This window comes from Agelaius tricolor, unplaced genomic scaffold (genome assembly GCF_023055355.1).
Source record: "Agelaius tricolor isolate 1412-34295 unplaced genomic scaffold, bAgeTri1.0.p SCAF_11, whole genome shotgun sequence".
Classification (NCBI taxonomy): domain Eukaryota; kingdom Metazoa; phylum Chordata; class Aves; order Passeriformes; family Icteridae; genus Agelaius; species Agelaius tricolor.
This window is the reverse complement of record NW_027269271.1, coordinates 16,968,759-16,990,839: the sequence shown is the minus strand read 5'-3', so window position 1 is coordinate 16,990,839 and position 22,081 is coordinate 16,968,759. Positions and strand designations below refer to the sequence as shown.

At 38.4% G+C, this 22,081-nt stretch overlaps 2 protein-coding genes across 2 annotated transcripts; one reads left to right on the top strand and one right to left on the bottom strand.

Moving 5' to 3' along the window:
* Positions 1-413: 413 nt before the first annotated feature.
* Positions 414-14,170, top strand: SPATA1 (spermatogenesis associated 1). The gene is made up of 13 exons (XM_071435621.1): positions 414-537; positions 1,402-1,508; positions 4,468-4,585; positions 6,579-6,632; positions 6,723-7,050; positions 7,163-7,408; positions 7,855-7,981; positions 8,130-8,190; positions 8,790-8,910; positions 9,692-9,817; positions 11,592-11,761; positions 12,793-12,891; positions 13,769-14,170. The coding sequence occupies exons 1-13, from the start codon at positions 502-504 to the stop codon at positions 13,871-13,873; spliced, it is 1,698 nt and encodes a 565-aa protein (XP_071291722.1). The 5' UTR covers positions 414-501; the 3' UTR covers positions 13,874-14,170.
* Positions 14,171-15,764: 1,594 nt separating this feature from the next.
* CTBS (chitobiase) lies at positions 15,765-22,069 on the bottom strand. Its single transcript, XM_071436387.1, has 7 exons — positions 21,865-22,069; positions 21,378-21,516; positions 20,241-20,449; positions 19,434-19,605; positions 18,788-18,885; positions 17,957-18,118; positions 15,765-16,985 (listed from the first exon to the last, which is right to left on the bottom strand). Exons 1-7 carry the CDS (start codon positions 21,988-21,990, stop codon positions 16,800-16,802), a joined length of 1,092 nt encoding a protein of 363 aa, XP_071292488.1. The 5' UTR covers positions 21,991-22,069; the 3' UTR covers positions 15,765-16,799.
* Between the last annotated feature and the right edge of the window lie 12 nt (positions 22,070-22,081).

Sequence of the window (22,081 nt, the reverse complement as noted above, 5' to 3'; positions counted from 1 at the left end):
CACTGCATTTGGCTGGCACAATGTGTTTGCTGCAGTTCACAATAATTATCACTTCATCAGATCCAGGTCCTGCAAGAATCCTGCTTTGTGGGGATTTAGGTCTGTGCCTTTAGGAAAACAGTGGAATTGTATAGAAAGTTGTATACTACCAAAATATTTTCATGAAAGGGGAGAAAATGTTAAGAGGAAATGCTCTAGGGCAGATCTCTTAGAGGCACAGGGCTATGATTTAGCAATTCCCCCAGTTACTTAGGTGACACTCACTTGTGTAGAAGGTGTGGTTGGTTCTGTTTGCAGTTAGCTGGAAGCTTTCTGCCTCAGCACAGACCCAACTTCTGTTTTCATAAGTGGAATGAAAATCAGTAAATGAAAAAAGGATATTTATGGAGTAACTTCTGTCATAACACATTATCATGAAACTCATTCTTAAAGAATGCTTCAGTCAAAAAGAAAATTAGAAAGCCCACCTGGCATTTGCTGTGGTCATATGGAGGGACCAACATGTCATTGAATCAAATGAGACCTCGCACTTCACAGGTGAGTTTCTACTTCTCCACACAGGTTTTTTAGATTTCACAAACAAAAAATAAGAATACATTAAAATAAGGTTCTAGAGTACCAGAGAGGAAAAATATATGTGCTTTTAAAATAGTATATGTAGAAAGAATTATTTTCTAGTTCATATTAAGTAACTCAACACTTGCAGAAGTATTTAATATAGCTTATTTGCATGGCTTTTAGTTAAAGTGAAGTGTATCACCCTAGTCAATACTATCTGATTTTTACTAGAAATATCAAGAGCTGGAAATTAGCAGTGCAACAACTGCCACAGGTCTGAACACAGCCCAAGTGAACCTTGCTCAGAGCCAGCTTAGTTATTCTTTTTGCAGACATTAGCAGGAATATTTTTGTGTTTCCAAGGTAGCTAATATTATTAAAAACAGAAATATTCTGAATTTTTTTTCTTGATTACACAGTCAAGTTGTGGTGCTATTTGAATCAAGCTTTCAGGGCTTTGCATTTTTTATGAGATGAACAAAGGTAGGATTTCAGCTGAGGGATTCTTGTAGTCATGACACTCTCCAGAGTATCAACTGGTTTTGGTAAGATCTCTCCATTGCTGTCACAGTGATACACAGCAGTAGCACAGGCTCTCTATTATCTCACTTCCATTGGGGAGCTTGTTCTAATGTGACTTATTTCAGCTGGCACTCAGTCACAAATTGCTCTGCTGTCCTCTCTCAGAATCTAGTCATCACTGTGACACAGGGCCTCACTGTTCTAGTCCCTGTGCCAATACCAAAGGAACCATTCCTGCTACACAAATTGAAAGTCCACCTAAAAAAAACAAAGTGTATTGGAAGAGGATGATAATACATTTACATCTGTTCTTTTTTCTAGCTGTTGGAACTTCATGTTTTTTATGTCCCAGCAGAAGTGTGGAACTTCAAGCTGAATACAGTTCCTGTAGCTCTTACTAGCAAATTTGTCTCAGCTGGATTTATAAGGTGAGTGTGGTTTTAGGTTTCATGTACATGGTAGGTCCTTCACACTGTCCTTCAGTCCAACTTTTAGTCCAGCTGTTGCTCTAGAGAGCACAGTTACATCTGCAGCAGAAACTTGTTGTCTAATGAAATGTCTGGAGTGTAAGTGGTGACCATAACGAGCATAACGAGCATTATGTTAATTTGTACTGTGTCAGGCATGGTGTAGACATTGAAAAGCACTTCCAGAGCAGTGCTAGTATTTCTGTAGAAAGATTTATATTGTAAAATCATATCTTACATTCTTTCTGTCTCCTTGAGTCTGATTATCAAAAGCTGGAATTCTTTTGGGCAATGGGCCAGCCTCAAGAGAGTGGCTTGATGAAGACAGGATAGCCTGTCAGTTCCCAGGAGCAGGGCTAGGATGATCTGAGCTCTCAGTCCAGAGAAAGAGCTGAAGCCTTGTTTCTCAAGGGAAAGCCTTACAGCCCATGAACCAGCAGCATTTCCTCTTCTTGAAAGAAGAAAGTGAAAGGCTGTGCACAACACTGTGCACTGTGTGTGCTCTCAGGTAGCTGTTTAAAGGACTTAGTGAAAGAATACCCTGATTCCCAGTCCTAGGCTCAAACCTGGCACAAGGAGCTGTACTTTTCATCTGTCAAAACTTTGAAAGTTTTTTTTAATACATCTAAAACATTTTGCTCACAGAATCTAGCATCTAGTGTGGTGAGAAGTTGTAGAAAGATCAAATAATGTAAAGATGTGTGTTGAAACTGAGCTTTTACATACACCTTGTCTACATCTGTGCAAAACCTGTCAATTCAGCTAAAACTGCAGGGAATAGAGGTTTTAATTAGTTTAAATTGAGTCTTGTATTATCCACTTGAGACAATATACAGTGTAGCTGAAAAGACTGGCAGCAATCAGGTAGGAGCATGTAGGGCAGAATGTATTCATTCTCACAGCTGCTTCTGTTGAAAGGCTGCTCAAAACCAGAGAAAATAAGAGCATAAACCCATTTTGTTTGCTGTTCTAGTCTGCAGCAGAGGTGCAGAATACATGTCTGAAGTATAACTTCATTTCATGTCAAGGACATCTGCCACTGCCCTGTATTTTCTAGTGAAAATTTATTTCACTGAGGCATCAAATTAAATTAGGATCCTCACTGATTTCAGTGAGTTTGTATCTACCTGGATATTGTTGCTTGCTAATGACTCTTAGATAATTGCTAATTAATTCTTCTATGGGTACTATGCAATGCTGCAGTACATTAGCATTAACATAACTAGTACCTGGCCAGTGAATCATTGTCTTTAAAAACAAAAAATATTTTTAAAGACTTCTTTTATTATAATCCAGGAGAGGGAATGGCTGGTACTCCTGTGGCTTGGATGCTGTTGGTAGCTCTGTTGTTCAGTCAGCTTGACAATCCCAGTGCTGTCTGAGTCAGCTTTCCAAAAGATTCCTAGGTCAAACTACAGGCCACTTCCATTAGCTGTGAAATTAGAGGAAAATATTAAGGGTGTAATTTTCTTTGGCCCTGAGTTCTTGTTCCCATGAACTTGATTTCTTAGCCTCTGTGAGCTTTTTTTTCCATTCCTCATTCCTCACCATAGAAGCCAAATTTTACTTTTTCTAGATGAGATGGCTGCAATGAACTCTAGTTTGCATTGCTTTTAAAGGGACACCCTGAAGCAAGTGACTTGTATGTGACTGTTTTCTGCCAGCCAGTGGCAGCAAGTGACAGGCTAATATTATTGCATTTTCCTAGCAGCTGCACTGGCAAACAATATTGAGATAAATTTCTGCCCTATATCTCAGGATCTGGATATCTAGATACTTTCCCCCATTATACATTGTAAATGTGTCCACTCTGCAGACTTTTTATGATCTTGAGGAGGGTCCTCTAAGTCCAGGGTATTTGAAATAATACAATGGCAGTGTTTTTACTACATGCTTGAGCTGTGAACTGAAGGCCTAAAGGGCTGCTTGCAAGTGCAAACAAACCTTGACAGGGTAATGTTGAAGACCTGTTCAAATGGAGGACCTGGCAGGTTCTTGTCTGTACTGTTTGCTGAGAATGGCATGTGCTATCCCCCAAGCTGTGTCTGTGCATTGCTTGAGGAGTGAGAGCTGCCTGGGCCAAAATCATCCTGCCACTTAATCAGAGTGGGTAATTAACAGTCTCAGGCCTGCATTTGTTCCCTGGTTTCTTATATGGCAGCTTAGAACAATTAGAATTGCTTGTGCTGTGCTGCAGTGCTTTGGTATGCCTCTGGCACATTTGGATTTATTGTGCAGAGATGCTTCTTATTCTGTAGTGATTTTTCTACTGAGCTCATTACCTAAATATTTGCATACTTTCAAGTAGTACATTAAATGATGCAATTCATATTTGTGTCAACATTCTCATCCTCAAATCATGGTGGAAATGTTCACAGGGCAGTGTTTGGTTTTTATTTAAAATACATTTACATACACACATGCACACACCCAACTGTAAATTTGTGCTGGAAAAGACAAAAGCAAAGAATGTGCCTGCTGCTTAAAGTGGACTGTGCTGAGGGCTCCTCTGGCCCTGGGTGCTTGAAGGGAATGATCAACAGTCCTGGTCCAGCCCCATGAAACTGTGTCACTTATATGGGAGTGCACCACTGTAGCTTCCAGTGGTGTTGTTATTCATCTGCAGATGAGCAACAGCATTCTGAAGAAGTAAATTTCATATTTTGTCTGCTTCCATATTCTCCCTTTGTGTGAGGCTGGAACAATGTGAGTCTTGCTGGTTAATGTTAGGACAGCCCTTTCAGTGCAGTGCTCTGAGTGCCACACCAGACCCTCTGGCCTGTCTGTGACTGAAACAGTTCCCAGTGTGGGTCATTCTGTCTGTGCAAGCCAGCACGTACAGAGCTTCATCTTCCCCCTCCTCCTAATTAGCCATCATTATTTGATCTTACAGATGTATTAATGAATGACAACATTCTAGGGTGTCTCCTCACATCACATTAAGAGCGCTGCGGGAGAGGCTTGGAGAGTACCTGGGTGGAGTGACAGTTGCAGATAAATTCAGATTTTTAAAATGCATTGGGAAAAAACTAGCAGTGGTAAGTTATTTTTTTTTTCTCCAGTGCTCTTCTGTTTTATAATGTAAAGCAGAGATTTCATTCCTGCAGATGAGATAACTTTAGGGGCACTGTTAGCATTTCTTTTAAACATGCTGCAGCCTAAGCTCTTGTCAGAGCATATCTGCTTCCCCAAGTGCAAAGGCCAAGCTGGACAGTTGTAGTACAAGTACCCTTTAAAGCAACAGGTGTAATTAGTCACCATCCCGTGAAAATATAATGGTTTTGGTAAGTCCGTGCATTAAATATGATAAATCTGTTTGCATTAAAAAAACCCCAAACCCATAAGGCCATTACTACCTGAACAAGTTTGGGAATAATTCAGTTGACAAAGTGCAATGGAAGCTCAGTCAGAGTTCCTCTAATGGCCCCTGCTGTGACCTGCCCAAAAGCATTTAAGATATCATTCTCTGAATGAAAACTTCTCTGGATGTTCCACTGTTTAGTCCAATAATACAGCCTGAGATGTCAGTAATAAAATCCCTACATGTGTGAATCATAACTGTTCCTCCATCAATTCTACATATATATCTTACAAAGTATAGCTAAAGATTAAATAAACTTCAAAATTAGTCCAACTGAAAGTTTGTTCATGTAACACACAAAGATGTAAGTCATTTATGTAAATATAGAATACTTTCTCCATGTCTCATTTCACCTCTTTCTCATGAATTTGGAAACTACCTACAAGCAGGAAATTCGGTGCCTAGTTGAATTATCACTAAAATCACTCTCACAGAGACTAGAATAAATACTAAGTGATATGCAAAAACTAGGTGGAAATACATGAAAAGAAACTTAAAAGACTGTGATACAATCTAAATTGGAAAGTATTCATATGTTTTCAGTGAATTGAGGTCTTCTTAACTGGATGACAATAAGTAAGATGATTCATTTTCATCCCCACATAGTTCAGAGATAAATGGAGAAATTTTCCGGCCTTTATAATGTCAGCAAATGAATAAAATGTTTTATGTTAATAGAGAATTAAAGGTACTGGTAACATACATGAGGATTTATAGAGACAAATGAAAGATACAGTTTTTCTTTGAGGTATTCACTGTTGCTTGATGTTTAACTTTGCTATTATAGCAAAGTGTAAAGCAATAAACCAGCTGCTTTATTTGTTGTTTAGGGTCATGGTAACCTCATTGAATTACATCTCCATGATCAAATATTTGTTGAGTGTTCTCTCCCTTTAGTCTTCTGTTTCACAACTCTAACAATGTAAGCAAAACTAAGAGCTGTGCCCTACTTGCAAGCAGGGGTCTCTTAAATGAAAAGATAAGCATAAACTAAAATCATGTTCATTTGCTCTTCCTTTTTTATATATAACCTTTGTGTTTAATTCAATATAATTATTTGAATGTAAGTTCAGATTTCTTTTCCTTACATTGGAGCACATCTTTCAAATATTTATTGACTATTTTAGACTGTTTTCAGGACAGCTGTTTAAATGTGAAAGTGTATGTCACAAAAAGAATATGAAGGAAAATGATAAATACAAGAGGACATAGGATAATATTTGACTTTTTTTCTATATGCATTCATATACAATATTTTGCAATACTGTATTAGAGAACTAGAGAAAATTATGCGAGACTCAGCATTTCTGTCCAGATTCAGCTTGAAGCAACTTTTGATAAAGAAAGTTGCAAATTTTCTTTTCCTGGGACTGTTGAATCAGGTCCTTTGAACCATAAGAGAAAGTGCAAAGGATAAAAAACCATTCAGTACTTGCATGCAATCTTGTGGGTCTGATTAAGATTTTGAAAATAGGCAAAGTTTCAGAACTCTGTCAGAAAATACAAATGTACTCTGAGATACTTTTACCCCATAAAGCCTCTACAGATTATAGTGATGGTTATAAAAGAATACAGTATGTAAAAATGACAATAGAATGCATATGTCACATGCAACACTATTGATGAAGAAAGTGCTGTATTTGTTACACTGCCATACTTTATCTTCCGAGGTGAAAGCAAAGCAGGAAACAGAACTGGAACTGAAGTCATTTGCTCCTCCTTATGTAAGTACTGAATGGTTTGTAAGGTACCATTTTCAGAAACTTTACATTGCACATTTCTTTGTGTCTGATGGATATAATCTGCAATTTCAGGCACTTTATCCTGAATTATATTTATTACTGGGAGTGGAATATTTTGAAGATGTTTATCCATTGCTATCATCACCTCAACAAAAACATCACGTTAGTGAAGAAGCTAATAATAGGTTTGGTCATGGATCAAGATTATCCAGCCTTTCCCAACAGAAACCTGAAAAAGGCAAACCATTTTTAGAAAGTATACAAAGCAGGCATCAGGTAGAAAATCTGGAAGTGCCCAGTCCTGTGGAATGGGGTGAGAAAGAGCCTGTTCCAATTTCACACACAAACAACAGGCAAGACAATAACAATAGGATTCCAGAAAAACAGTTTGAAGAAAAAGGTAAGCTTAACCAGTGCAGTGAAGGAGGGTGGTGAATGAGAAGAAAAATAAATATTATGGTTAACATTTACAGTAAAATAATATCTCTGTCATATTATCAATTATTATGCAGATCAAAGTGGATCTGATGGATCTCTCTTCACACCAAGTCATTCAAATCCTGCAGACCAGGAATCTGGAAAGTGTGTTCTGGTATTACACACCTCTGAGCAGAATCATCTCAGCCAAGATCAAGAAGATTGCAGTGCTCCTAAGTGGAATGACAAAGCCCAAAGAACTGCTCCTACTCTTGTAAACCACAGGGATCAACAAGGCCAGGGTAACCCAAGACCCCAAAATCACATTAAATATCAAAAGGGTACACATGTTTGTTATTGTCTTTTTGCTAAAGCAAAGTAGAGCTAAGTTTTAAGAAATCTGTAATTAAAGTGTAAGTTGGAATAGCACTATGAGAGCAATATTCCATTTTTTAAAAATAATGATATCTTCCAAAGAGATGTGTTTTTACCTTTGAGTCCTTCATTAGCACTGTGTGCTGATATAGAGAAACACTTTACTATAGTTGATACATTTGTCTAATCACCAGAATTAGCCAGATATAAATTCTAATAACAAAAATACCTTTTTTTCCCCTTGATTTCTTTCTTCTGTTATTCATGGAGCATTTCCAAATCCTAGAGATAACATCACTTGCTGTGTTGATTCACTGAATTTCCAATACAGGTTAGAAGTCATTGACAGTCAAACCAGCCTGATTTTTGCAAATGTAATCTATGTATTTTTGTCATCACTATCCTGTCACAGAACTAGCAAACATGGAAAATAATGAGCACCAAAAAGATACCAAATTAAGAAGAGACAGAACACAGGATGCTGAAATTCTTAAAATAAGGGAAGACCAAACTACAGATTATGTCCACAAAAAACAAAGGTTAGCAAATAATACATCTCCTAAAATAATGGATAATATTAATTCACTGTTACAAACTTACTTTATAGACTTCAAATAAATGAAAGAAAATGAGGGGGAAAACATTTTGGTCAATGAACTTTCACTTGTTTTTTTGATTTTATCTTAGCTTGCAGCAAAACAGAACTAAGAAGACTAGAGTTGGTCTTGGTGAAAAACTGGATAATCAGGTATGTTTTTCAAGGTAACATTCCTAATAATCTTGAGCAATAAATATAGTCCTCCACCTAGAAACAGTCTAATTTTGTAAAACTGGTGATCATTATAAATACAAAAGATCTGACAATAATTGAGAAAAGTTTATTCATGCTTTGCTACTTAGCTTAGATTTTCTAATGAATATCAACTATGTTTCTAAACAATTGAAATCTACAATTACAAATTTTAGTTTAGAAATTGGCAGTTTTTGATTTCATAATTAGCAAACCAGGTGGCCATTTAAGGCCCTTAGCTCCTGGTCTTGCATGGGACTGTCAGTAACTTGGGGGTTATGGGCATGGACAAGAGCCATTACCAATAGTGTGTAGTTTTGTAGTTTTGTCTGTGTGTTCTCTGTGATGGAAGGGTTCAGTGCTCTCATTTTGTTTGCAGAGATTCAGCTGTTTGTAATTTAGTGGTCATGGGTACTGGTAACAGAATATAAGAAATCCTACTTGCAGGAGTCAAATTCAGCCCTCTCATTCACTCAGGCCACTTTCAGGGCATGTGTCTAATGTAACTATTCAGGATTATGGTAATGTACTTATAGTTGTGTCTTTTGACTCTATAGGCAAATGAAAACAAGCAAAATCATCTTACTTGTCCAAAAGAGTGTATTTCAGCTCCTAGTCCACCTTTTTTGGCATTTACTGTAAATCCTGAATTACAAGTTCCTGTAATTCAGGCAGCAAGTGAGTACATGGTTCCAAGAAATTGTAAGGAAGTGAACTTTTAATCAAGACTGAAGACTCAATGAAGACATAAATACCTGCACTATACATGGGTTAATTCACAGTATTGTTACAAATTTTAATTTATGAATAGACAATTCCAGGTATTTATGATTGCATGGGCTGTCCTAGAGCTTGGCAGGTTCCCAGCACCAGAAAACCCAACTTGTCAAGTGGATGGAAGGAGAAAAGGAGGGAGATGAGATGAAACACTGCAGGCTCAAGTGAGAGTGTAGCAAAGAAAATCACAAGTGGTGTTGCTGAGGGGGAGGATAGTGAGAACTTAAGTGTTGGACCCATTGTTGCAGACTAGTGGAAGTCTGAGATATTGTCCTGCAAGCTGGAGTTTCAGGCAAGATTTCTCTACAGTTTCTATTGCAATGTATTTTAAGAAGGAAATAGTCTTTTGGAGGCTTTTTTGGCTGCATTGGCAAGCATTTGCAATGTATGAATATATTTCTTGATTTAATAGTTTTAGTGATACATTGTCTAAACATATAGAAAGATTTTTGTTTGCATGGGTGTGTGAATGCCTGGATGCATACTGGATTTCCCCCTTTTTCTAAAGTGCCAGCCATTCTGAAAGGTAGATTAAAATGAAATCTGATTAAAATGAAATTGTTTCTACTGCTGTGACAGGGCTTTTGGCATAATTTGTGATGAGTGCATTACAAAAGTCTTGACTGATCCTTTGTACTTAGAGTATTCAAATGCTTGCTAAATATAATTGTAATATCTTTAGAAAACAAGATGGCAGAACAATTGCAACAAATGAAGGACGACAGAAGGCACATGGAAAAAACTAGAGAAGAACTGAGAAAAAAGGCTAAAGGGCTACTGGAACAAAATAAGCTGAGCAGATACCGAGGTACACTTTAAATTTATTCTGGAATTTGGATTGATTGAGAAATTACTCTGAAACCAATTTGAAAATATTTGTCTCCTTGTCAGTGAGCTTAATTATAGAGAGAGCAGTCTGCTAACCAATAACTCCAAGAAGATTAATTTTGTGTAATAGCACGCTAGAAAAATTCAAGGTTGCAATGATGTTCCTTCCACTTTTTTTTTTTTTTTTTTGGTGGCATGTCTTATACAGTTAAGGCTGTTCTGGCTTTCCTAAACTATTCAAATTGTGTCTCATGTATGTGCAGTGCTCAGAGAGCTACTGCAGGCTGCTTCTCTCTCAGACCCAGGGCAGCCTGGCATTTCCTAATTCTGCCTTTAGCTTACAAGGGGCTTCAGGTAAATTGCAGCATAATAATTTTTGTTCCTCCTGTCCAATGGTGTTCAGCTTATGACATGGAAGTTCCAAGCCTGTTGTGACAACCTTGACAAACTTTGGTTTTTAACAAGGTCAAATCTCATTGAAATTTCACACAAATTTTCTTAAGAAAATTATTTTCAAGTTCATACTTAAAACTATCTTCCCTAAGTAACATCCCAGTTATACAGAAATGAGATTTAATAATTTTGATGTTTTGAGAGCTTTCTCTTTGTGCTTAAATGTCACTAAGTCATTACTAGTCTCAAATATTACTTGTAGCTTGTTGAAAGGAGAGAAGCCCATTCTTTCAGTTATTCTTTAAGCACATGGCTGCACTGCACCCTGCAGCCTGGGGAATTTGTATTTAAAACCCCCAAACTTGGGTGTGTGAAACAGTAACTTTGTAGTAGCATGGAGCTGCAATTCAAGCTAGAGATAAGCCCTAAATGGCACCTGCATTGCCTTAAATGATGTTATCCAGTTAGGTAAAATAAAGGTTATTTCACAAGGATTCAAACAGCTTCTGCAGGTTCTGTAAGAAGCATCTGTACCTCTGAATTATTTTTTTTTTTATCAGACCTGAAGAGTTTTGTAAGTAAGGGCACGTAGCAAGCATGTTTCTTTGTAAGAGCATTTTCTGCAGTAACAGCCATCCAGGTCTGTATTTAATATCCTCCAAAGAGTGCCATGCTGACAGGCACTCTCAGTTACCTGGCACAGAGTCATCCTCCAGCAGTTGAGTTCTTTTGGGTGAGTTTCACTTGTCCAGCTCCCAGAAACTATGCCTTGAAAGAAGGGATTCATTTAAGACACAGCAGATATGCAGTGGCCATAAGACTGCCACATACAGGGGCATTTATGTGCCACCTCTTGGTAGCACATTGACAACACAGGAGCAATCACAGTGAAGTGTAAAGGTTACTAACTGTTTCCCATAATTTGGGATGTCAGATTGAAGCTGTTCAAAATCTCTGGCCATGAAGAGCGTAAATTTTGCCTAAATCTACAATGCTGCATTTTCTGGTACAGTAGAGCTGTGGAATTCAGACTGTGCTGGGGATACCACTCTTCACAGGAGCACCTAGGTGCTGCAGAACAGCCAGGCTGAGTAAACTTTGGGTTTGAACCCTGTGTTATTTGACCCTTTTGTTGCAGGTGTTTATGTGAACATTCAGTTGCATTTAGAGTGAATGTAACTTTAGATTACAATGAAGATTTTTTTTTTTCACTACATGTTTATTTTAAAGAAACTTCCTGCCATGTTTCAGTATGTGCATTGGCCAGGAGAAGCTTGGGAGGTGAGGTGGTCATGACTGTCTTCAGCAGACCTTAGGATAAGGTGAGCAAGACCAAACACTGTTACTGTTCTCCTGTGCAGTGCGTGAGGCATGGAAGAAGAAGTACTTTGAAACCAAGAGAGCTACACTTTCACTGGAGGACACTTTAAACAAACTGCAACAGGATTTAGAGCTTTACCACCAGAAATTGCTCTTGCAACTGGAAGCCAGAGATAGCCAAAAACGACCAAAGAAAACAACAACCTCCAAGGTATTTCCTTGTATTATTTATTATCTCTTTTTTCACAGTCTGAGGGTTTTTTGATTAAAATATAAATTAAAGGAACAGATTTATCACCACCCAACGACTTGTAAACTAGCTTTAGCTCAATGATCTGAGGGACAGAGTTCCTTCAGGCCATTTGTCTCAAAAAGACTGCAGAAGTGCTTGAATCTGAGCATTTGTTTCTTTCTGCTTTCTGTTGGTACCTTTTTGTAACAAAATCCCCTTCTGTTCAGTGTAGTTAATGTATTGTTCAGTTCTACTTTGTTTCTATTATCCAAGATTTCATACAAGGAGGCAATGAATGTTTGGAGCACACAAAACATATCTGTAGCTTTTGAAGTGGTTGCACTTCAACTGTTGTGCAACTGTGAGTTTCATAGGAAGTTCAGAGGGAACAAAAGAGAAAATATAAAAGAAAAGGAGGAAACACCCTTTCCAAGAGTTGTGTCTGCTAATTTTCTAAATGCATTAAAGGAAGCAAGGCTGTTGACAAAACTGAAGCTAGCCTAGGAAAAATAAATGTCTCTTTCTTGCATCTGAAAAGCGTGTGCATGTACAATCTAAGAGTGTATATTATATACAAACATGTATTATTTGAGCTATCTTGAAATATCTACTATTTTAAAATAAAAATATTAATAGGGTTGACATTGCATTACTGGCTATGTTCAGACACATGATTTTGAGGGGCACATCAGGGGTGGGGTTGTTTTGGTCTCCCTGGCTGGGCACTGAGAGGCCTCACAGGAAGGACAGGCACAGGCACCAACCCTGCAGCAGTTCTTAGTGGGCAGCCCCCGAGAAGGGAGCCAGGCTCTGCAGAGCTGTGAGGCTGAGCAAAGGGCGCTCCCCAGCCCTCGTGAGCGACGTGCAGCCAGGCAGGCACCAGCCAGCTGGGAAGGCAGGGAAGTTGGAAAGAGGTGGTTAGAGGATTGTTTCTGAGTGCTGAAGGAACACCCAGTGAGGGAACAGATTCACTAATGCTGCACCTTGAGCTTTGTTGTTGTTTCACACAGAATTACACAATCATCCGGATTGCTACAGTGCAGCACGAACTCCACCAACTGAGGAGGAAGCTGGAGGATACAAAAATGAGACTCCTAATAGAAATGAAGGTACTGTGCCTTTTCATTAGAACAGTCAAAATGTGGCAATGTATGGAAAAAAATTAGAACTTCTCAATTATTAGATGATGTAAATATTTGCTAAACAGTTCTTGTTTTATGCTGTTAGTTTTAAGGTGTTAGGTGTTGTGACTTTAGAATTTGAGCTAAATTACTCCAGAACACAGGTTATCAAATTATTTGGAATGTATGGCATCCAAACAACTTAGATACTCAATGTACTATGTAAGCTGAGGTTCACAATCTTATTAATACAATTCTAATTACATTCAAAAGGTAAGTGAAAAAATACACCTGGTGTGGTGAGGCACTGAGCAGTAATAAATAGACCATGGCTAAAGGAAAAAAATGGTATAAAGGAAAAAAAAATCAAAAAACAAAACAAAACAAAAAAAAAAAAGAAAAAAAAAGCTGTCTAAGCAGATTGAGATTTGAGATTGCAGACCTCTTCATCTGCTTTATTCCATATCAGTGTTGCCTGTGAATCTTTTTGGAAGGAAGAGGTATTACAGGCCTTCACACTGGACAGCTTTCCAGCTCTGAAAGCTTGAAATAGGAGTGTTCTACATCACAGAGATTGCCCATGCTCCTAGTTACCTGGTACTCCAGGGTGGTTGTAATTACTATGACTTCATGACTCCTCCATTGTCTATCAAGGAGTGGAAAGAACAATTATTTTTGCAGTTGTTTCAAAAACATCAAGGCAAATTACAGAACAAAGTAGTGCTAGAACACATAAAATTTCAGACATGAAAGATTCAGCCATCCTGTATAAAATTCAGTCTTAGTTATATAAACCTATATGCATGTCAGCTCCAAAAAAAGCTTCCTTAAATTGCCATTCCTTAAATGATGGGTTCTTTTGCAGATGAGAAAGCAGGCAGCATCTGATTTACAAGCACTGAGAGCAGAACTGACACAGAAGAAGATTCATTCATCTTTAATTCTCCAGTCCAGAAAATCAGGAATTTAAGATGACATGAGTAACATCTGTGAAGTGTACAGTAGCTCTCTAGTGTATGGAAAAGAGAATTTCAGAGCATTTGTTTGTATGTTCTTGAAGTAACTTTGTAAAAAGACACTAACTATATAAATATTGTGGAATTTGTATACTAGGCTACTGAGGTAATGCAGCTCATTTCTTTTTAAATCTCACTTACTGTAAGATCAGTCAGCTACTTAAACATACAGTTCAATATAGTAAAATGTCTAAAACTAAGCTGTTATTTTTAAAGTGCAAATTAGTTAATTGTGGAACAATTGTGGAACAATCCAGTGTAACATCCCAGTGGTATGCTGATGTTCTTTGATTAACTACATAGCTACTAAGAAATAAACTTAAAATCTGTAGCCTCCTGTCCTTATTTTCAGGCTCACACATTCCATTTTTTAGAAATTATTAAAATATAGTTTCTGTAGAACTACAGCAACAGTAATCCTTTATTTGACTGTTTACTGGAGTCTGTTTTTGTCATTATAAATACGCCTATCTATAAATTAGCAATCTATCATTACTGTATTATTATTATGAAGCATAAACAAAATCTCAGATAATCTCACTTTTTTCCATATCTAGCTGGTTTTGCTCCCTCCCTCATTAGGAAAGGCAACAGACATTAAGTATCTTCTGTAGCTTTAAAGCTTGCCTGAAAGCTTTCTCTTGGACCAGTATAATGATGATCCTGGTCCAATTTACACTCTTGCATGTTCTGCCTTTCCTTAATTCCAAGATCATGCATGCCCTGAGATTAACAATTCTCTGAAAGAGAAATCAGAAACCTCTTCATAGGAATTTTTTTCTAGCTCTGCTGTTTGCCTCTTTGCAAACCAGATGTTATTATATTAAGCAGAAGAATAGAATGCTAGGAATTAATCTCAGCTAAAAAGCTATCAAGGCTGTATTTATAACTGGAAGTGAAACACTCATGGGGAATAAGTTATGGGATAAGAAAATTATGCAGCTCTCAAAAGAACTAACTTAGAAATGTCTTGAGTCAAACCACCCATTATCCAATTTATTTTCTTAAAGATAGGACTTAACAAAGATTTTAGTGTTAAAGGATTAAATAAATTTTTAAAACTACACCCACTTTTTCTTAATTCAGGGTTGAAGCTCACATTCTCTATTTAAGAATTGTGTCTTATTTAAGATATGAAAGCAGGCTACTAGATACTGGAAAATCAGAACCTAAATTTAAAGTATAGTATTATCAATTCATGATTCTTGACTGCTACAGGAAGGAGAGTTTTATAATTAAGTCAGAATTTTGCAGCTCAGATATTCATAGCAGAAGACTCTCAATTCAGCAAATATCCATCTCACAGTATTTAAGCATTTAAAGTTCTGAAGTACAAGTTCTGAAGTGTGTGTATGTGTATAAATATATATATATATATTTTTTTTAATATATAAAATGTAGGAATTTCTCTTAAGACTTATAACATGGTGTTCTAGTGAAAAGCCTTCTGATTTGTCAAGGGAATTTTTTAGTTTCTGTAAGAGCAGTAGGCTTCACCTTCTGCTTTCCATCATCTGTAATATCAAGCAGACACTTCAGATGAAGTCTTCCAGTCTTGTCCTCAGTAGCCATAATGGTAATGCTGCCATACTATGGTAATTCTTTAGCAAGCAAGAGAACCCAACCAATCAGACAAAAAAAAACCCAACCCCCAACCAAACCAGACCAAAAATCCCACCAAGCCCACAAATGACTACATCTACCTAATTAAATAATTTTTTTAATTAATGGAGTCACTTAAGCAGGGGCCAGTTGCACTTTAATCTGGTTGTGAAACAGTTCTGAGAAGCAGACAAGCAGTGTGGGTTGTGAGCTGTAGAACAAGTAAGGCACAGACAGGGAACATTGTTTACAAGCCTTACCAAGAGCAGCATTTTATTCAACAAAAAAAATCCTGTAAACACCAGCTAATCTTTACATCACTATGGGTATTTTAAAAAGTTATACAACTTCTGTAGGCAAATGATTTTATGAAAATATGAACTAGAAAGAAAACATAATCTCCTGTTATCTCAGAGGCAACATCCCATAAAAAAAAAACACAAGCCACTGAATAAATTTCAGGGTGTGTGGGAAAATAGAGATGCAGTTCATCTCTATTCAGTTTAAATAAGCTTCTGAATTCTAGTTTTCAGGAAGTAGTTTGAAATGGAAGGAAACATCATCCAAGTCCTCTTCATATTAATGCTTCTTCTTCAAGCTAAGGTCAGAGATTTTCAGCTTTTGAAACTGAGGAATTTATGTGATACACGAACACAGTGAAACTGGAGTTTATTGAATATTCCTTTCTAACAACAACTTTGATATAAATCTTAACAGCAACCACTTCATGTTATGTAATTTCTTCAGTCCATAAAAATCTTTTAATCTAGAAGAGTAACCAAGCTGCATATAATCAATAATCTGTCTCTCCAGAATTGTGTTTAATCTGATTCTAGAGTGACTTAGCTAAAATATTGTTTGGGTTGGGAAGTCAGAAGGCTGAGACTGCACCATGTAAGACAGGAATAAGTATTTGCTTCACCTGGCAGCTTTAGCAAAGCATCATTATGAGAGTGCCCCTGTAAATCCATCAATTGGCCTTGTTACCAGATACACACTGGGTGCAAGCATTAACTAACTTACAGTAACTGAAAAATTAAAAAGATGAACAGTCTTCAAAAAACCTGCTGATGCAAGGATTGTTGTTCCAAAGCAACAATGGAATTTTCTGAAGAATGAAAATACAGCTTTGCATATAAAATAACAAGATTGATTTGCCTAGTTTTTAAAGTTTTTCTAATCACAATATATTTATATAAAGTCAAAATCTGTGATACTGTAAGCCAAAATAAAAAACTACCAATTTTCATAATTCTAAATCAAGGGTTTACACAGTTCTTATGGTGTCAGAGCTTGCCACATTGCTTGAGTTTGTTGTTCTGCTGCAGCTTCCTTGGAATAGTCAAGACTATTTCCATTCCACATGCCAATGCCCCTTAAGCCTCGACTCTTCACATATGCTGCTTTTAGAGAGATGCTGTGAGGGTCATCAAACCATACCTGGTGGAACTGACCAACAGAATCCTAGAAAAACATTTAAATACCAGTGTCAGTGATCATGTTTTCTCTTGAACACAGTTAAAAGTACAACTAAAAACTGAGATAAACAAGCTATGTAGATTTATATAATATTTTCCTGTTTTATCAATACTTTGTCACGCAGGACAATTAAAAGTTCTAAGCAAAATATTTGGATATTTTTTTAAATTGTAGAATAGAAGTTATAAAACAGTGACACAATTTAACTGAATACATTTAGATGAAAAGGCTTATCTAATTGGTATTTTAATATTTTTTTAAATACAGCTAAAATTTCAGATACAGATCTAAGCTAGCAGGTGAATTTAGTTTGAGATTGTGGGGGTTTTTAAGCAATAAACAGTTTTAGAGGAGGTTACAAAATTTTATCAAGGTTATGCTGCTTTTACCTGGTCATTGCTTACAACCTCTTTTTATCACCAACATGTGAAACTTAAATAATTTTTTAAAGAAACAAGACAAAATGGGCACACTGTGGTGTTCTAGTAAGCATAGTCATTTATGGACTCTTTCACTGTGTCTGTGTAGAAAACAAATGCAGAAGAGAACATGCATGCAAGGCATCAAGCTAGACAAAATTAAGAGCATCTCAGAATCATTTTTAGTTTAAATCATTTATCAACTCATGAAGGTAACTATAACAGTGAAGGATGGAGTAATAGGATGTCTTTGTGCCAATGTCCTTTTTGACATGATGCAGTGACTCAAGAAGACTGGAAAGTAATAAAGATCTTTATTACTCCTGTAGTCTTCAGGCACTGCATTCCTCCCTCAGACCAGGAATTCAAGACACAAATTTTCAGCAATCCTTTACTGTACCAAAAAAACCAAACCAAACCAAACCAAACCATAGAAAACATAAAAGGAAGAATCTAACCCAAATAACTTTATAGTCAAAGATCTATGGCTCATGAATATTTACTCCACACCACAGTGGCTTGGAAAAAGACTCTTACCTTGTACTCATAAAATGGAGCCTTCTGCACCTCATCCCACAGCAGCCCTGAGAGAGAACTGTTCACCTGCTTCATGATGGCTGCGTAGGGCACCTGGCTCCCTGCAGCATCACTGCAAGGAGCCCCACGGAAAGGCACCTTGGGAAGGGAACAAACATGCTCCTGGAAAACAAACAGGGAGCCATGAGCTTCAGGTGAGATACACGGAGCTCCAGAATAGAAGTACAGCCAAGAACAATTCACAAAAGGCATCAGGGCCACAAAAATTCCAAATCTTCAAGCAAATCCAGCAGATACTATTTGTAAAGTAAATTAAAACAGCAACATTTTCTTTAATTTGCAGTAATATAGGACTGGATGGATACCCTTCAGCTTAAACAGTTGTCTTATCTTTTCCACCCTTAATTGAACCTTACATTTTCATAAGTACAATATTTGAGACCTCATAAACTGCTATGCTGTAACAGTCGTAGGTTTGCTATGGTTTGTTGCATCTGTCTTTACAGTGCTGTTGAGAAGGCACATACAAGTGTTGCAGGGCCTTTGGACTTCATCTCTTCTCATACAGATAACATTTATAGCTCCTAAGTCAAACACAGAGCTTGGATATCATGGGGTTCAGGCTGCCTAAAGAGCTAAAATGCCTTGTCTAGTAACACACTGCTCATCAGTTAGCCAAGCAAAAGATTCTGGTTTGTGTCCCAGCTTGATGCTCTTACCCATCAGATCACAGTATTTCCCAATCCAAAAACAAGATTACCAAAACCTAGTTATATCTTTCCAAAGAAAAAAATTAACAGTTTGATTGCAAACAAATAATCTTGACCTTACCGTGGATAGGTTTTGGCAGACATAGTCATAGCCATACCAGGGGACACCCATCACAAGCTTCTTAGGATCAATGCCCATAGCAATGTACTCTTCATATCCTAGTTTGGAGGGAAATAAAAATTAGCATGCATTATTTACTTCTCCTATACTTTTTATTCTTACAATTAATTTAGAGCCAGAGCCACTGCATGATACCCAGAGGCCAAGGTGCAAGCTGTCCTTTGCCTTCACCTGCATTCCAGTGAGTGACAGGCTTGCTCTACTGAGATCCCAGTAACTGCTCCAGTTTCTCACACTTAAAACCATCTGCCCTGAGCAGAGGTTCACAAAGATGAGAGAAATGTTTCAGGTTCTCTGCAATCCCAGGCAGACAGCACTGCTCTGGCTGCCATCTGTCATTCCAAAAGCGTTCTTTGCACTCCTGAGGTTACAGGGACCAACACACAAGGCTGAAGGTCTGTCTGCCTGCAGGCTCATAAGGACCAGGGACACTGTGTTCATATCCTGACAACACACATCTGAGCACACTCAAAGCCTCACTGCAACCAGAACAAAATAAACCTGTCTAAGAGAAAGCCCTCTTTTCTATCTACTCATGTCAGCAAATGACAATGTTCTGACTCCTGGGGAAGTGTTCTGTCCTCACCAACTAAAGTCTGCAGGTAAGGAGCATTGGCTTTTGCAACACAGTCTGTCCAGATCTGGCTCTGTTCATCATATGACATCACAAATAAGAAGTCACAGGCATCTGCAATTCCAGTGTAGTTGTAGCACCTTTTATCTATGCATGCTGGAGACCAAGCCACATCAAATGTTACCTGAAGGAAAAATGTACAACTTAGTAGCAAGTATGGCACTCAGGTGTCCTTGTAATCTCTTATTAAAAAAACAAAAAAGCTATGACTTTTAAAGACAGTACTTCCCAAATGGTATAGTTTAACACATCTTGATAATAATGAACTATAGAAGAAGCTGCTCATCTGATAAAACAAAGAGAAGATAATAAAGTGAGTACCCCATTAGTGAACATATAGCACCAAAGAAATCAAAATATAATATTATAACCACCAAAAATATGAAGCATGGTGCAAATCTTGAAAACTTTCATGATAGGTTTACCAAAACACTATCAAGCTTTTGCCCCACAAGGCTGTATTTGCCCTACTTTCAACAATTTATTAAGGGACACTAAAAACTGCCAGCTCACACATAGCAGTAACACTGTATGTACAAATCTCAGCAAAGCCCATCTCTCATTGAAATTCACACAGGTCAAAAAGAGTGATTCTTACAAGATTATATCACAGCTAACATTCATAATTAAGCATTCACTAGAATATTATATTTAGATCTGCATCAACTTTTTCTTATTCATATGCTAAACAGCACTGCCAAAAGTCCTTACATTTCATAAGGTTAAATTTAATGTTTGTATAAAGTACATTATTATTACCTGTGATCCAGCTATTTCTCTGTGAAAAGCATCTGTAGTTTCTCTAACAAGCTCTGTCAATGCATAATACTCAGGGGAGGTTTCATTAACTTCTTGCTCTATATCTATGTTAATTCCATCCATATACTGCTTTTTTGCAAGGTCCACCTGTTGGGATATCCATGCTGCTCTTTTAGCAGGATCAACAATTTCCTGAAGAGGTACATCACCTGGACAAGAGGCCTTCAAGAGTTAACATGCATTTGCACCACAGAAATGGAAGGAAAGATTTGTCTTTAGTTAACCAACACATTTAAACCCAACATAAAAAATGTCCATATCAATACTGGTAAAATACAAAGGAGTTCATTTTTTCCTCAAGCATAATTTTGATAACCACCCCAGAAAAGATTACCAAGATTCTTTGAGAGACTGGTGTTAAAATTAAGTTCCTTTGGTTTTTCTATAATTTTAATCATCTTACTTCTGCTTACTATTCTTTTAGCCACTGTAAATTACCTTTCTTGAAATCAAAGTACTTTCAGCATTTTATCTGGTCATATTTAGAGGAAAGCTACTTTTGTGTTTAACCTTTCCTGTTATCCACACTGTAGTCCTGGATTCTGCTTTTTCTCAACAGAGCCAAAAGGTATTTACAACATGTAAGCTAATGGACTTTGTCTTTCTAATCGGCATTTGTACCTGCACAGAGTTCCTGAGTATGCATGTTTTAAAACTCAACCCCTTCCTAATACAGAGGGATTCATTTAAGTGCAAAATACTAAAAATTACTTAAAATCCCTTTCCTTACTTTGTGTTTTGGGTACTCCACATAAGATCCAGAATACAGACCCAAATAACAGGCTTTTTCTTTCCTCCCTCTTCCCCCATAGCAATGATGTTCCCTGTAAAGAAAACTTTTATTAAGTTGTCACTGGGATGGTTTGGTTACTACTGTGGCACAATCCACTGTTGGTTTCAATACCCTGCATACCAGTATGTGCAAAATGTCAAGGGTTCATTAAAGCCTTATTAATTAATTCTCTTAAAGATTTTAATACCCTGCATACTGAATGCAAAATGTCAAGGTAATATAGCCCTGTGTACCTTATCTTATTCACGTATCATAAACACCTGTGTTTTTCCAGTGTAACCAACCTTTCAGTACTATCCTCGAGCCTTTGGAGTGGGCATAGCACATGAGCTCAGGATCGTACTTCCCGAAAGCTGCCACAGTGGTAATTTTGGACCAGTCGTAGGATTTCCATGCTTCCTTCCCCACATCAAACACGAATACCTGGAAAAAGGGTAAAAAGCACCCTGGTTAGCCCCGAGCGCTTCTCAGCACGAGTACCATTCTCCCGCGGCACATCCCGCACCGGCACATCCCCGCTGGGCAGCGCCTCAGGGATGGCAGCCGGGGGCCGAGTGCGGGGCAGCACCGCCCCAGGGACTGCCCGGGGACACTGCCCGGCCCGTGGACACTGCCCGGCCCGGGGACACTGCCCGGCCCGGGGACACTGCCCGGCTCGGGCCGAGCGCAGGGCTCCTGGGTGCCGGGGCGCGGAAGCTGCTGCGAGCGGCGCTGCCGCCGGGCCCGGCCCCGCCTGCGCCGGCAGCGCCCGCCCGGGCCGGGGCCGCGCACCTCGGAGCCGGCGGGGCCCGTGACGGGCTGGCACAGCCGCGGGTCCCGGCAGGGGCAGGCGCCGGCAGGGCCCAGCAGCTGCAGGAGACCGACGGGCAGCAACCACCCGCCCCACGGCCGCCCCATGGCCGCCGGCGCCGGCCCGGCCGCGCAGCCTCGGCCCCGGGGCGGGCCCGGGCGGAGCCGGGCCCAGCGCGCCGCCTGTGCAGGGACAAAT

Bases quoted from the DNA above. Each gene is read 5' to 3' on its own strand.
- SPATA1 (XM_071435621.1), top strand. From the start codon at position 502: ATGTCATTGAATCAAATGAGACCTCGCACTTCACAG. The intron at 538-1,401 runs GTGAGTTTCTAC...TCTTTTTTCTAG, and splicing joins TGAGACCTCGCACTTCACAG to CTGTTGGAACTTCATGTTTT. The intron at 1,509-4,467 runs GTGAGTGTGGTT...ACAACATTCTAG, and splicing joins GTCTCAGCTGGATTTATAAG to GGTGTCTCCTCACATCACAT.
- CTBS (XM_071436387.1), bottom strand. From the start codon at position 21,990: ATGGGGCGGCCGTGGGGCGGGTGGTTGCTGCCCGTCGGTCTCCTGCAG. The intron at 18,886-19,433 runs GTGAGGACAGAA...CCTCCAAACTAG, and splicing joins TTACCTGCAGACTTTAGTTG to GATATGAAGAGTACATTGCT. The intron at 16,986-17,956 runs GTAAGAGTCTTT...ATGTTTTTCTAG, and splicing joins CTCCATTTTATGAGTACAAG to GATTCTGTTGGTCAGTTCCA.